The sequence below is a fragment of the Stegodyphus dumicola genome, chromosome 9 (assembly GCF_044657685.1).
Source record: "Stegodyphus dumicola isolate Sdum_Otavi_A_Nest chromosome 9, ASM4465768v1".
In the NCBI taxonomy this organism is placed as follows: domain Eukaryota; kingdom Metazoa; phylum Arthropoda; class Arachnida; order Araneae; family Eresidae; genus Stegodyphus; species Stegodyphus dumicola.
The window spans coordinates 153,668,663-153,684,831 of NC_140776.1; the positions used below are offsets into that span (position 1 = coordinate 153,668,663).

Sequence of the window (16,169 nt, forward strand, 5' to 3'; positions counted from 1 at the left end):
TTTATAAACATTAATTAAATAGCTATTAATTACTAATTCAGAAGTCCAACAACAAAAATCAGCATTATATTTCAAATTTTCACTAGTTTCGATGGTGGTTCAGTAAAATCATCGAAACTAGTCCTGTGAAAATTTGAAAATATAACGCTGATTTTTGTTGTTGGACTTCTGAATTAGTATTTGTGTCTTAGCTATTAATTAACTTGATAATAATTAACTATTTAATTTTTAAATTATTAATGAGCTTAATGGTCATTATATTTATTTATTTACTCTTGGTCTTCTTTCCTGACGGTCTTCCATAGGCTCCGGCACTTCTAATCTTGGAACTTAAGCCCTGGTTAACTCCCTACGAGGATCGCATTGACAAAGGGTCACTAAAAGGAATAAATTACCTTTCTCTTTAACCCTGACAAACACGCGTAGCTATCAGGCCAGAAAGACTTAGCGGGTGCAAAACAAGACATCTGTCTACTTTGTCTGTCTGTCTGTCTGTCTTATCATATATACAAGAAAAATTACTTTAACTATGGCGACAGAAACATAGTGTGGTTGCCATGGTAACGGAGTGTGTCCTTCGAAGACCACAAGTAGCGTCTGTGCTGCTTAGAAAAACCGGTGTAAATAGAACTTCCTTTTCCACGGCTAAGTGAAGGTGGCTTTCAGCTCTCGCTTCAGATTTGAGTTGACCTTTAAGCGTTATCATGGCTCTTAAAATTATTTTATTTTTGGGTTCCGTAAGAGAAGGAAGAAATTGCGCTAGAGTTGGAAACTTTATCAAAAAACAGATTGAGGCAAAAAATCATTCTGTCACTGTTTTTGGTAAGTACATCGAAGTTATTTAGACTGTTTTATGGCATTAAATTTTAAAATTAAAAAGTAGACATGCCTAAGGTTATAAGTGTAACACATTTCAAGGGGAATGAAAAGAATTGACTGATTTTTGATACTTAAATTTTGCTTTGAAGTGTAATATCAAGTTGATTTTGAATGTAAATACTGCAGTTAAAATGTATCCCGTGAATTGAATGAATCATTAGGTAACGTATGTTAAAATTTTCATCAAATTTTAATATAGCTTTTCATATAGAAAAAAAAAAATCATATAGCTATAGGTATTATTGCTTATTTCTTCTATTAAAAATCTTAAAAGAGTTTAGTATTTTATGTGAGTACTTTTCAAAACAAATATATAATCTGAGGAGCATAATTACAAAATCTAATAAGTAATATCTGCCACAATTTTCTGATCTAATGCTAATTTTCATAGTTCATAACAATCTCAGCATTTTAATGAAGTTTAAAGGTCTATTGCAATAGCATGATGAAGCATAAATTTAAATTTATGTTTTATCTAGTACAAAGTTCTAAAAATTTGAACTGAATGTATATGTGCCATGACAGATGTTAAGTATAAAATGCTGTAAAAAATCAGTTCCTGTTTGCAAATTTGATCAGATAGGTTGATTTCTGATAATTGAGTTAAATGCTTAAGGTTTCATCATTTTCTCAATGTATGACATGAGTACAAGTTAGTTGTGCTTAGAAAATCCAAAGCACTACTCCTGAGGCAAAGGGCTATTCTTTAATTTGTGCTGTTTGATTGAATAAACAGTTAAAATAATAATGCATTATGCATTTAATAAACTTATATCTGATATTTTTTACTTGAATTGCCAATCATGTATCCACATAAAAGATGAAATGCTTGATTCTTCAGTAACAAATTTTTAATTGTATTGCAAATGAACAAGGTAAAATGGACTTTATAGGACAACTTGTATATAGTAGCATTACATTTTAAGTATTGTATCACCATTTTTCATGTTAGTTATATATTTTTTGTTTTAATACTTGTTTAGTTCTGATTTAAGATTTTAAACTGAATTTAAGATATTTATCTATTCACTGAATATGTTGTTATTCTGCAGTACTATGATGACTGTGAAATTTATTTTCAAATACTTGATTTGTACTTGTGGGAAAGATATTCTAGAGTTATATTCTCATTGCCTTGAAGATCTATTGTCAGAAAATAAAACAGAGTTTTCTTTCTTTATTTATTTTTAAACTGAACAAAAGCAGTTTTTAATGTTTCCTCATCCACTGTGAATGGATCATTGTCTCTAAAATATCATGATAGTACTTATAATAATCTGAATATTTATGTGTTCTGTTCTATTTTGCTTAGACGAATGAAAATTTTATGATTATGCATAAAAAATTTACTCTACTTACTGTATACTACATAATGTAATAACCATGTTTTTTTCTATTACATTTTGAATATATTTTAATACTCCTTTATCATTTTATGATGTAGCAGCATTTCTAATTTGCTCAAAGGAATTTGAATTAATGATGTCAGTATCAGATTATTTGCTGCTCACTTGTTATTAAGGTCTTCTGCATGAACATTTTCTTTTTTCCTTTAATGATCTTCTTTTCCTATTTTACCTTTTTTAAATCTATTTCTAGAGTAGTTTTTGACAGAGCTATTCTAAGTTCTTGCCTTCAACATATGCTTAGGAGGTCTTCAAAAGAATTTGAAGCTGATGAAGCTAAAACTCATATTTTACATGACTGTCCTTGTTTAAAGCCAATTTTCTGAGACTGAAAAAAAATTAATGTTTGCAGCTGAAATTTTTATAAAAGAAAGGTCAATATTTTACAGATTCTAAAGTTATAAAATATGAAGCAGGAATACTCTAAAACAGATTAACTGAAATTACCCTAAGGGCCAATAATTATCAGTACTTTTCTGTTATCAGAACTGGATTTAGAAATGTATATGTGTGCTTGTGTATATGTATGTATGTAGGTATGCTTGTATATATGTGTGTGTATACACACTCATGTACATACATATATGCATACATTTCTGCATTTCTGAATGCAGTTCCAATAACAGAAAAATACCAAATTATCTCTAAATACAGTGCATAATGAAGCATAAATATTGCAAAACAGTACTACAATGAATGAGAAAGATTTTTTTTTAAATGTACAATATTAAGAACAATGTTATTTTGCAGAAATTTAATTAATAAATTAAAAAAAAATAAACTTCCGCAATTAATTCAGACTTAATAAACAATTGAGTTATATACTGCAAAGTAAAAAATCTGAAGTATCTTATTTATTTATTTATTTATCATTATTATTTAATTTGAAAAGTGTTATTTTGATCTAAAAGAAAATAATGGAATGATCAAAAATCAGTTCAGATGACACTAGTATGTTTATATGCTTTGTAAATGAAAATAATGTACTTAGAATTTATAAGTATACATTAGTATGTTTTTTGAATGATGCATTATTTGAAAATGCTATGTTTTTACATACTGCATAATTCAACTACCTACTTGAAAGCTAATTTTTTTTAAATAATTTTTAATAATAACTAACTATATTGCAAAAATGGAAGTTATAGAATACTGTGCATAGAATGTTTTTATTATATGCATATTACAGAAGATAAATTAATGCATGAAATTTGAAATATGCATTTTAAAATATAACTTTGTTTGTATGTAATATGCTACTACATATAATTATTCTAAATTTCTGATTAAGTTTTTAAATGTGTATTCTTTCATTATATAGTATTCAGTTATTAGTTCAAGCATACATTATTGTCTTTACATGTCAAAGCAATAGTAACTTGATTGAAAACATTTAAAAAGGTTTTTGGCTTTATATACACATCTAGTAGAAACTTGTTCTTTGGGGTCATTATAACTTTGATTAAAGCAGTTCTTAAAGGATGTAGAGAGTTAAGCTGACACTAGATTTATTAGTACTTGTTTCTGATTTTAGATTACTATCACAGTTACTGGTCATGCATTTAGAGATTCTTATCTTGTAATTTCAAACTATATTTCAGTCTGGAAAAACCAGTAGCCATTTATTTTCATTAAAAGAAATTTATTGCTATCTTTATCTAAAATCCCTTAGCCTAGATGTTATCAGTATTCATTACTCTTTATTGCTGACAGCATCCTAAAATGGGTCAAAACATGTATTTTTTTTTTTAAACTTTTAGCATTGTATCAAAGATTTAAGAACATTAAAATATGTTTTAAGAACATTAAAAATATGTTTAGAATATGATGATTAAATGAAAACTTTATTGTTCCATTTTTAGTGAAAATTAATTTTTATCAGATTTAAGTTGTTTTAATTGTAATTCACAGCCATGTCAACAAATTTTAATATCTTAGGTAAATCTTAAAATTATGCTGCCATGCTTTTTAAATGCTTTCATTTTAGTATTTTATTTTGCATCCCCTTTTTAATTTTTTATCTAATTTGTTCTTATTTGTTTTACCTTCAACATGGCTGTGCTATAGTTTGAGAATTCTTTTTTTTTTATTAGTAATTTGAAATTATACTTAATATATGTACTATCTTAAAGGTCAGCTAATTTTTAATTTGTAAACTTTTGAGCTGAAAGCATCATTAATAAATTTATTTCTTACCCCCCTTTCATTATGCTTCCTCTGTTTAATATATCAAAAGTATTAAATGCAAAAAATGATTAAAAGCAGTTTTCATTTTCATCTCTATTTCTGTAATTTTATTACTTTAGCTGTTCTGATTTGTAATCATGTTTCCTATTACAGATCCTTTGTTGATGGAGTTTCCCTTATTGAAGAAGCCCTTGCATTTCCATGGACCTAATGAGAAGCCTCCAGAGTGGTTAGTGCAGTATAATGCTGCTATTGAAAGAGCAGATGGCTATGTTGTTGTCTCAGGAGAGTACAACCGATGCATCCCACCTGCACTCACAAACATGATGGATCATTTTCCTCCAAAATCTTACAGATGTAAGCCTTGCAGCATTGTCTGCTATTCTGCTGGTAAGTTTTTTTTTATTATAACTATTAATCTAACCAATATTAGGAATTTGTCAGTATGCACGCACACACTCACACACACACACACACACACATATATGTATGAGTTTATATATATATATATATATATATATATATATATATATATATATATATATATATATATATAAACTCATATATATATATATATATATATATATATGTAAAAAAAAAAAAACGATGGCTTTGCTCTTTGCGAACCAGCAACCTTTAATTACTTTTCTGCAATTCAGGATCGTCCCCTAACCCAGTACATGCTAGAACATTCACGCCTATTACATAACCTCCTCATATAAATGCTGCGTCATAAGTTTTCTACATTTTTCTAGAAGCTACTCTGTTACATAACCATTCATATAAATGCTGAGTCATAAGTTCTCCTAGACAGATGCCTTCTCGCCTTCGTCCTGCTAACGCTTCCGCTATGCTCCTCTTTCTTTGTTAGAACGTTATGACATATTAAAGTTTAAAGTCAGTCGTATCTAATAGTTCAATTACTGAATAAGTTATTTGATTAACTTCATCTGGAAAAAGTCATCTGCTATAAATTAAAATAAAGATATGCTTGCTGTTAAAAGTGAAAAGTCCTGAGTCGTCATTTTTCTCCGTACTTCAATCATCCCAGCTTCGTCAACCATCTGCCAGAACGTGTAATGGAATAGCCTCACCATTCGCCCACGATGTGATGGAATAACTGAAAACATTACAGTTATTAATTAGTCGACAGGATTTATCCTCTACTTGGGAAAAAAGCTCCTGGATTTATTTATAACGCGCTTCTAAATTCAACAGTGGGTCAAGGACAGTGTGTGATCGTCTGATGCTTGTGCTTCTTTTCCGGCGATTCTTAAGTACTTTCCCTCGTCTCCAAAGTTATGCGTTTTATCAAGTGCTTCTAAAGTTATTGATTTTAGTGTTCAAATTGATGTGTATGCGAACTCTTAAATTCAAGATTTTGTGATTGGAATGTTAACACGCTCAAAAACGGCAAAAATGTCAACTGATAAGAAAGAATCCGTAGCCATTGTGGATACAATAAAATTTCAATTCCCTATTTTTGATGGAACAAGTACAAATTTTCCAATAGACAAATATCTTCTATTGTTTGAAGAGAAATGTGCCGCAAAGAACATTCTAGAAAAAATGTAGAAAACTTATGACGCAGCATTTATATGAGGAGGTTATGTAAATGGCGTGAATGTTCTAGCAGGTACTGGGTTAGGGAACGATCCTGAATTGCAGAAAAGTAATTAAAGGTTGCTGGTTTGCAAAGAGCAAAGCCATCGTATTTTTTTTTTTTTTTTTTATTATAACTATTAATCTAACCAATATTAGGAATTTGTCAGTATGCACGCACACACTCACACACACACACACACACACATATATGTATGAGTTTATATATATATATATATATATATATAAAGTTCAGTTCATGAACAAATTATTTGAATATAAAACACCTTATATGACTAAAAGTGTCTCAAGTTACAAATACTCAGCTGAGCAACATAAAATTTTCAAAGGTGTTTTGAGGTAACCTGTGCCACATCATTAACGTTCAGAACTTTCTGCAAACATCATTTTAATATTTTCCATTATTTAACTCTCATTAACAGTCTGGCAGCTAGTAACTTATAAAAGCATCACTTGGCCTGGAGGACATTATGGTCAAATTGGGTTGCATGTATAGACTTTGAGCATTTGTCTTTTTTGTTTTTTATTATATTGTGTCTCAAGGCAAAACCATGGGCTAGGAAGTTAACAGTAAAGATGTGGAGAAGTTACTTGAAGAGCATAAGAATGAGAGCAGTAAGAAAGAACCAATCTTCAGAAGCATCAATAGAAGGCAATTGGGGGAGAAACGTTTCAGCAGAAGAGGAAGAATAAAATTCTCAAAGTACTTATAAAGTTAAAAACTGTTTTAGGTCTGATATTTAATTTGAGGGTAGTTTATAAAGAAAAAAGAGTACTTGTATTCTGCACAACCTTGGTGAGAGAAAACAGCATTGGTTTATCAGCTTTAAGATAGTATAATTGGTTACCAAATGTATAAACATGCATGAAAAAAGTGACTACGGTAAATGATAAATCAACAATACTTTCGATATCTGTACAACACAAGTTATTTAATATATTCATACATGATGATTTTAATACAAATTTATATTTATTATAGTATTTAATACAACTGTATACACAATTTAGTTAAAATAACAATTCAATTTAACAGAACTTTTAAAATAAATATATTAATTATTGTGTTTAGTCCAATTATATAAGTAATTTATTTAACCACTTGCACTATGACTAAACTTCATGGTTACTGTGCTGTGTGCTACAATATAACAAGCGGTAAAGTGTCTCATTTACACCGCTCCATGTCTACGAGTGCAATCCAGAGCTGTAACTCGAGAAATATACAATCTCGTTGTTAGGCGGCACCACGTTATTTTCATTTTTGCACGCAGTTTTAGACAAAAGCATCTCGACGTGCATGGCATGTCTTTTTAGCACAAGTGGTTAAATTAAGGACATCTAGGTACTTGCATGTTACTGCAATCACCTTAGCAGAATTAGCCAAATTTTTAGAATTTGCCATGCATATAACGATCCTTCAGGCAACCATGCTCATAATAATCCTTCACTCAGACAATGTCACTATTTTTTTATAAACAGATTGTGGTATGTTTATAATTAATTCTTCCCCTTCCCCAAATGGCGAGCGCTTGCCTATAATGGCATTGGCCACTACTAAGGCCAGAAGTGGTGGACATTTTATTGCAGAGGCACCTAATACGCAGCCACTGTTACCTCCTATGAAAGGACAGATAATTTTACATCCATGTCTTCTCCGGGATTCGAACCCAAGCCCTTCAGTATCACAGTTAGGCTCCCCTAGCTACTATACCATCTGAGCAGCTCCTTAAACTTAATTCTAAATTATGCACTTATTATTTAATTTGCAAGCAATGAATGAAACTGCAACAAACTTATTATTAAAATTTGCAAGCAATGAATGAAACTGCAGCAAAATGTCTTCAGAAACACAGAATTTTGACACAAAATCTCTAAAAGGAACAATGAGGAGATGTATTTGGTTGATAGTTGATGGTACTGGAGTTTGCATGATGCTATAGTTCTGCAATTCTCTATTTGGAGAAAAGTGTATTTTAATTTTTAATATATCACATAATACTTATTTAATAATTAAAGTTTGTATTTTAAATTACTAAATTTGTAATTAATATACTAATTAATTTCCTTTTCAAACGATAATTTTTGCCAACCTTCAATAAATATTGGTAGTTTGTAAATTAAAAAAAAGTCATAAAGTTTAAAAAAAGTTATGAAAAAAGCTTTTAAAAAGTCATGAAACCCACCAACTTGCACTTGATAATTAACATTTATCTTTTCTACCATAAAAGAGTGTCAGATTGCTCCAAGGTAGTTGTATTAATATCTAAGTACTGACATATATATATATACATGGTGAAATTCTGTTTACTATCTTATTTAATATTATTTTGTTAACAATTTATTTTAAGAAACAAATAAAAATATAAACTTATTGGAAAATTCATTTTTTAGACCTTTTTTAGTGGCCATAGTTCAGCAATTGCTTTTAATAATGCCTCAGATCAACTATAGCTTCTTTTCCACTGATGGAAGATTGAAAATATTAAGCATAAAAAGCATTTTATGATATAAAACCACTGTATTGATACAATGTAATTATGGGAAATCAGTTAAATTGTTAATTGTTTGTTTCTCACTTATGCATAGACTTTTAACTGTTTGTTTCTTCCACATGTGCAAGTTGGTAATCATTTATTTGGTACCAGTGCAGAAAGGTGCCAAATCTACTTTCTTGTAAAAGCCGGTGCAGAAGTGCAAATACTGTAAAAGGTCAATACTTGTCAAGAGTGCTATAAAAGCATTTAATAAATTAAAAAAAAAAAAAAAACAAATTAGTGCACATTACACGTGAAGATTACTAGAAACAAACTCAAATTTGGGGATATTCATATGTTAACTGAGCATGAATGATAAATCAATAACTATTGTTTGTGAGGTTGCAAATATGATTTTTATATACTCACTAATATGCAAAATTAAAATTCCTGGAAAACGTTTGTTAGCAAAATGGTATAATATGAAGAAAAAAGTAATCAGTAATTTCTACGGGAATTAATAATGTGTAGAAAGAAGATGATAGAATATGACAATCACAAATTGCAGGAATTTTTTATTTAGATCTACCCCAAATGATGAAAACTTGGAAAAAAGGACTATGCATGCATTTACCATTAAATTAATGTCTTTAAAAAATGTGATAAATATTTTTCAGTACCTAATATTTAAGATATTATTTTACATTATTTATTCATTGTCTTAGTTCTATAATTATATTATTAATTTAATTTAATTTTGAATCATCAGGTACAAGTAACATTAAAAGAAACATATGAAACTTGTTTCCTTTTTGCATTATTATTTTTCATCATCATTGATTCTGTGTGATGAGAATGGAATCTTCTAAGGATTTTTACTAACGTTCTTCTGCTACAATGTACATGTGATTAAAACATACATTATTATTAAATAATATAAATATAAAATAGTAATATTAAATAATATTATTAAATAAACATACATTATTGTTAAATAATGTAATAATGATTAAGTAGGTGACATAGTATACTAAGCTTGCTTAAAATAAAGTCTATTCTATGTATTCAAAATGTGTGTTGAAAAATTAAATTATACTAGTAAGAATATTTACAAATAACATTTTATAGATTTACATTTTTGCAATAATAATCATTTAAATCAATATTAAAATTTAATTACTTGCATGGAATGAAGAAAAATGCAATTTTTCATTCTTTAGATGCTTTTTCAATGCATAATGGCTAGAAAATTTTACTACTCATTGCCATCTACTGATCTACTGAAATTTATATGTTGGTTATGAGCTCATCAATTTATCCACATTAAACTTATTCTTTTTGCTGAGTTGTCACATGTATATTAATATTTTATAGGTCCAGGAGGTGGATCAACTGCTGGAATGCAATTGCGATACTTTTTAGGGGAATTAGGAATGGTTACCCCTGGATTTATGTACACTATACCTGTTGTGCATAAAGCATTTTCTGAAGATGGAGTTCCAGATCCCTCAAATGATACTGCAGTATCGAAGGCAGAGAGATTAGTTTCAGAATTAGAATGGTATGCCACTGCATTGAAAACGCATAAGGAGAAACAAAACCTTCCTTGAAGTTCCTTTTGTTATATTTGCTAATTATTACATTTATTATGCATGTAGGTAATCTCTTTTTGTTAAATATAAGCTATGTGCTTTGAATTTTTTTTTATTAATGCTGCAGAATCTCTTTCTTGAACATTTGTAATTAATAATATTTCCTATCTGTGTTGGCATAAGTTTAAAAAACCGCTATTGTAAAATTGTCTTTTAGAGCTCGCAAAGATGTATCATTGTTTAGATTGGGTATTGATTAATGTCATTTAAATTAGTTCATGTGTGCTCATACAGATGTTTATTAACTTAAAGAAGATTTGAAATGTACTGTGTTATTCCTGTCTTTTCTGAAGTGTTGAGAAATTTTTTTATTTTTAAATTAGCTGCATATTTTATGCAGGAGATGTATGCTTTCTAATATTGATATGTATTGTATAACTTAAATTCTTTAGTTAAAAATGATTATGTGGTTTTTATTAATATATAACTGCTGTTACTGCAATAAGCTCTTATAAAGGAAAGCATTTTTTAAGTGCCAGAAAAATCAGAATGTGTTTATAAGGTTATAATTACATGAGAGATGTTTTGCACATTTGTACTGATTTTTCACTTTTCTTTCATATATGGCAATGCTGCTGGAGAGTACATGTCATTATTTTATATTAAATAGTGCCTTAAAGTGAAAATGAGTATTTTGGACATTTGCCTATAATAGTAACAGTGATTATATATTTTAAAACATTTTAGGTTTGATAATTTAGAAGTCTAACATATAGCATCATTTGAAGTTAAGGATGTTCAGCTGTACATCAATGTTAGAAAAACAAATTATTTAGAAATGAATTAGGATCATTTCAAGTTAAGGATGTTCAGCTGTATAGCATTGTTAGAAAAATAAATTGTTTAGTAAGATAGCTGTTGCTTGTTATTAAATGATAAAGGTACTTTTCCCAGTTCTTTTTCTTGTATATGTTATGTAATTACATGATTATGAAAGACTAGAATTTTCTTAGTTCTTATTGATATCTGTATGTTGAGGTTTATGTTCATTATGTGATTTATAAATTAATATTTTTTAAGCCTCAGAATTATATTTTTTTATATTTATACATATTTGACAATCTTAATATTCTGGTCTACAATGCAATGAAAGGCCTCAAGAAATGCATGGGAAATTTAAACTTACAATGAGCCTAATGAATTGCTATTGTGCCTTGCTTCATTCAAATGAGAATAAGAATACTAAAAATTTTGGATTTTACAAGTGTAACATATTTTCCAATGTAGATGTATAGTTGCATGTAATTTAATGATGAATGTTTAAGAGCCAAGCGTTGTGCAAATGCTCTTCTCCTAAGACTATCCATTCTTTTGCATATATTTAAATTGTTTTCTTCCTAGTTATATCAAGTTTACCATATCGTCTAATTAAGCTTTATTAAATTATCTAATAAATGTTTATTCATATATTTTCTTTCATTAATTGAGTAAGTTTTAAAATGTATTTTCTTCCTTTATGTTAGAACAGATGCATTTTCTGACACACAAGCTACTGTTATGATTTTAACTGCAGTAAATGAAGATATCAAAATTTTTATTATATTCTTTACATAAAATGATTGTTTTATATTTTAGTTAAATGAAGCTTATACTGTATTATTGAAAATGATAATTTTATTTTATAAACCAAAAGTTCAATGATAAAATTTAAATTGTGGAATAGAAACACATGCTTAAAAAACTTTTTGAAATCGCTGACATTTTTAACACATCTTGAAATTGTAATAATAAGACACAACATAATGAATAAACATAATTTAGAATATACATGCATTGTATTTGTGTTGCTTATATATATGTGTGCAGTGTTGTATACATTTCTTGGTACATTTTCTATATAATATTCTCTTGCAAGAAACACTTTTTGTTGTAATGTTTTCGTTATACTAACTAATTTATGTATTAGGTAATTTACTTATACTGACTTGATCTAAAATTCTGTATGTTAATTCAATTTTCATTAGTTGTGTAATTTAAAGGGAATTCTTTTAATAATTTCTTTATGTAATTTTACTCTGAAATAAATTTATCTAACTGGGATTTGCAGATAATCCATATGTTTATATCTACAAGGTATAAGACACATTAGAGTGTACCATAGATTAGGTATTGACAAAATAATTTCTTTTGTTTAATATGCAAGGGTTTCCAGACTGCATTTTGTCTTATTGCTTTAAGTTTAATTATATTAGGAGATTTCTTTTCGTTCTGAGACATTTCATTGTTTGAAATTAGGGTAATCAATGCCATAACATTCTGCTTCTTTTCTTGATGTTTTATTAGGGTGTCAGTAATTTGAAATTTGTTCACATTTATATATATGTGAATGTGTGTTTCTATATATGTTCTTTATTCTATATATGTGAATGTGTGTTTCTATATATGTTCTTTTATAGAATAAAGAATATTCTTTATTCTATATATGTGAACATAATCTTTAAATACTTTTAAATTACCTTAAGTTACTTTTCATGAATGATTTACAAATTTTACAAGAGTTGTACAACTATTTATGGATTATCTCACTAATATTTGTGATGTATTGAAATTATCAACTATCATATTACCTACTTTATTTTTACATTGGAGGTCACATTTATATTTCTCTAAATCAGCCAAAGGAATAATATATATATATATATATATATATATATATATATATATATATATATATAATCTGAATCAGTACTGATCCAGATTTTTTGATTGAGAATGCATAAATGGCAGCATATTTTGCTAAGAAATAATTGTTCCACAATTGAAAGTACATCATTATGTCAACATGACTGAGAAGTATGAAATTTTGCATGTACTCATAATATTTTGTATATTAAAACTTTAAAAACTTCACTTTCATTTTTACTTAAAAACGAAATAAATTGAATTTAGATTCAGACTGAGATTTATAAGTGTAAGAACCTAGCAACTGCTTTCAAATTCCATTTTCAAATTCCATTTTCAAAATTTCAAATTCCATTTGTTAAATATAAGCTATGGCTAAATGAGACCAGCAGATATATGAATGGTTGTAGAATTTCTTCAGATTAAAAGGTAAACAACTAAAATGTTTGCCATGCTGTAATCAGTTTTTGGAAATTGTTATAGTATAAATTGATTTAACATAGTATACAATTACTAAAATCTGAAAACAAATTGTAAAAGTGAAAAGTTGATAATTATACTTTAGTTTCAAAATCACATTAGTGAATGTTCTTGTGTTAAAATGATATGTATAAAATATGTAAAAATTTGTCATTGATGTTGAATTATTTATCACTAACTATATTTAATTGTAAATAATTTGCACCTTAATCAAAATAAACCTAAAAAATAACTTATTGGGACTAAATTTTGAAATATCATTACTTGAAGAAATACGTGAAATAACTTGGAACTTTGTGGAAAATTTAAATACTTTAAAAATATTCATAATTCTAAAGTGTTTAATAAGCCTAATGAATTGTTATTGTGCCTTGAGTAAATTCTTTCTTTCATTATTATCAGAATTCTAGAAATTTTAGTTTTTTAACTGAAAACTGTTGATTTACATACTTAAATTAATTTTAAAATGGTTTCCAAAGGCATATTATGGAAATTTAATCTTGAATTAAATTTTATAATAAACACTTTTTTTTTTATTAAAAGAAGCCTCATGATTAAGTAAATTCTTTTGTTTAAATATTTCATTTAAACAAATATATTTTATTAGGTAACATTTATCAGGTAATTTCTGTGCAACAATCAAGTAAATTTAAACCTCATGATTATTACTATTGCAATAAATACTCATACTGTTTCTATATATAAAATTAATTTTTTTCCCGCTTTAAATGATGTGATATATTTGATTGATCAATTGTATATTCTGTTTTCAATGTGCTTTTTTTCAGTAAAATTGCTATTTCTTACAAAATGTGTTGTTATTTGTTGTAACTTTAAGGTAGCTTAAGTGATTTCTTTCCTTTTCATAATTTTGAAAAAAGTGAAGAGCACATAATGTTTAGCTTTCTGTGGAAATTTTACTTAATTTTATTTCATAAATATGTAACAAAATATCTGATTTTGAAAGTTTTTTAATGAGAGAGAGTTTGCAATTATCTACAATTTTATTTTTCAGCTGTTGAATATATCAGCAACCTTAAATTGATTTTGTCACTTAGCTGTGCTGTCATTTTTGAAAATGGTATTTTTCTTCATTGGATCAATATTTTTCAACAGAAAGCTATGTCTAGCGTTAAGATCATCACCTATGATAATACAATTTCCAAATGAAGTGTAGTATTCAAATCAGATCGTATATTTGTGGGGTTCCGATTTGAGGGAATTATAGGTGGAAATAAATGTGTATGTCAAAGAACTGTTTGTTGTGAGTGTAACTGCTGTGGCCTCAATGGCTAAAAGCTGTGGAATTGTTGTACGATGCAAAAAATTTATGATGATGATGATTGTTTTAAGACTTATTTGAGTTTATGCAGGAGAGTCCATTTATTTTGTATCTTTTGCTACTTTCAATGGGAAGATAAATATCTCTTTTTAAGTTCTTTAGATAGTGATCACTATGTATTGCTGACAGTTTTATTTACTTAATCATAGTTAACAGTTTTAATGATTTTATTTACTTCTTCATAGTTAACTTATTTTGATTTCAGTATTTTATTGATGAATTTTATAGATTTACTATACAGCTTTCAATTTATTTGCAACTGGAAGTAATACATGAAAGTGCTCAAAGAGCAACAGAAAATTAAAGATTTATTATTAATTATCAAATTCTTCTGCACTTGCTGCATATAAAACAGTGTTATACTCTTGATTTGATTTTACTGTGTAGAAAGTAATAGAAATTTTTCAGGAATTGGAAAAAACCAATTTATTTTTGTTTAGTTAAATTTGATATTATTTATTGCATTAGAAGGGAAATTATCTTAATAACTATTTGTGATCCACTGAATTATTTTAGGTAGCTTTTAAGAATGTAAGAGCCAACAAATGGAATTAGTTTTTAAATGATCATGTATAATATCCATGTGGTGAATTATTAATCATATTAAAAGTATTTATTTCAGAACTTTGCATAAACCGCTTTAAAATTTTTATAATAATTATATATAAATAATATTTATATTTTATTTAATTATATATATATAATATATATATAAATAATATTTCTATTACATAAACCGCTTTAAAATTGATATTTAAATGATGGTCAACAATTTCAAATACAATTTTTACTGCAATTTTATTGCTTGCCATTGTTTTATATTTGCGAAATTCTTTTCCTAGCAATTAGTTTGAAAGTTATAAGATGGCATTACTGATATGATTTGTTACTCGCTCTATAATTTTCGAAAATGTAGGCTAAAAATTTAATATTCAAAACGAGTTTTCTTTGCATTAAAAGTCCATTTTCTCTTTCCCAAATTTGAATGTCTAAAGACAGTGTCATAAAGGTTTTAGCCAGGTTCTTCTATTTATATGCTTATTTTCATTATTTCTTAAAATTTTATTGCATAACTTTGCTGAGTACACATATACACAGAAAGCTGAAAAATTTCGAAAGTATTCTAATATACAAAAAGTACACAATGCATATTGTGTCTAATACACAATATATATTTTTGCAAAATTAATGGATAAAGCTTATTTTTCTAGTATTTATATATATATATATTGTTACTTTTTAGAATATATATTTGGCGAATTATGCTCATACTATTTAGTAACTTTTAATTTCTTCTATAAGGAATATTATTTTTATAAATTACTTATTTGTTGCTTTTGCTTCATTCATTTTTATTTAAAAGTTTGTAACACAATAAAATAAATTACTTTCGAAATTAAAGCATAAGTTTTATAATCAGGACAATTTCTTTAAAATTTAGTTTTAACATGTGCTTCAAATGAAAGCTCTTGTTTGTTTTCCCTTTGGATGACTCCTTTAA

The 16,169-nt window shown here is 27.4% G+C and overlaps 1 protein-coding gene across 1 annotated transcript; it reads left to right on the forward strand.

Annotated features, from left to right (window-relative positions):
• Window positions 1-528: 528 nt before the first annotated feature.
• LOC118184875 (uncharacterized) lies at window positions 529-14,383 on the forward strand. The gene is made up of 3 exons (XM_035354602.2): window positions 529-822; window positions 4,626-4,862; window positions 9,947-14,383. The coding sequence occupies exons 1-3, from the start codon at window positions 705-707 to the stop codon at window positions 10,180-10,182; spliced, it is 591 nt and encodes a 196-aa protein (XP_035210493.1). The 5' UTR covers window positions 529-704; the 3' UTR covers window positions 10,183-14,383.
• Window positions 14,384-16,169: the final 1,786 nt, after the last annotated feature.

Excerpts from the sequence above, each read along its gene's own strand:
- LOC118184875 (XM_035354602.2), top strand. The coding sequence starts at position 705 with ATGGCTCTTAAAATTATTTTATTTTTGGGTTCCGTAAGAGAAGGAAGA. Across the intron at positions 823-4,625 it reads TCATTCTGTCACTGTTTTTG|ATCCTTTGTTGATGGAGTTT; the intron begins GTAAGTACATCG and ends TTCCTATTACAG. Across the intron at positions 4,863-9,946 it reads CATTGTCTGCTATTCTGCTG|GTCCAGGAGGTGGATCAACT; the intron begins GTAAGTTTTTTT and ends AATATTTTATAG.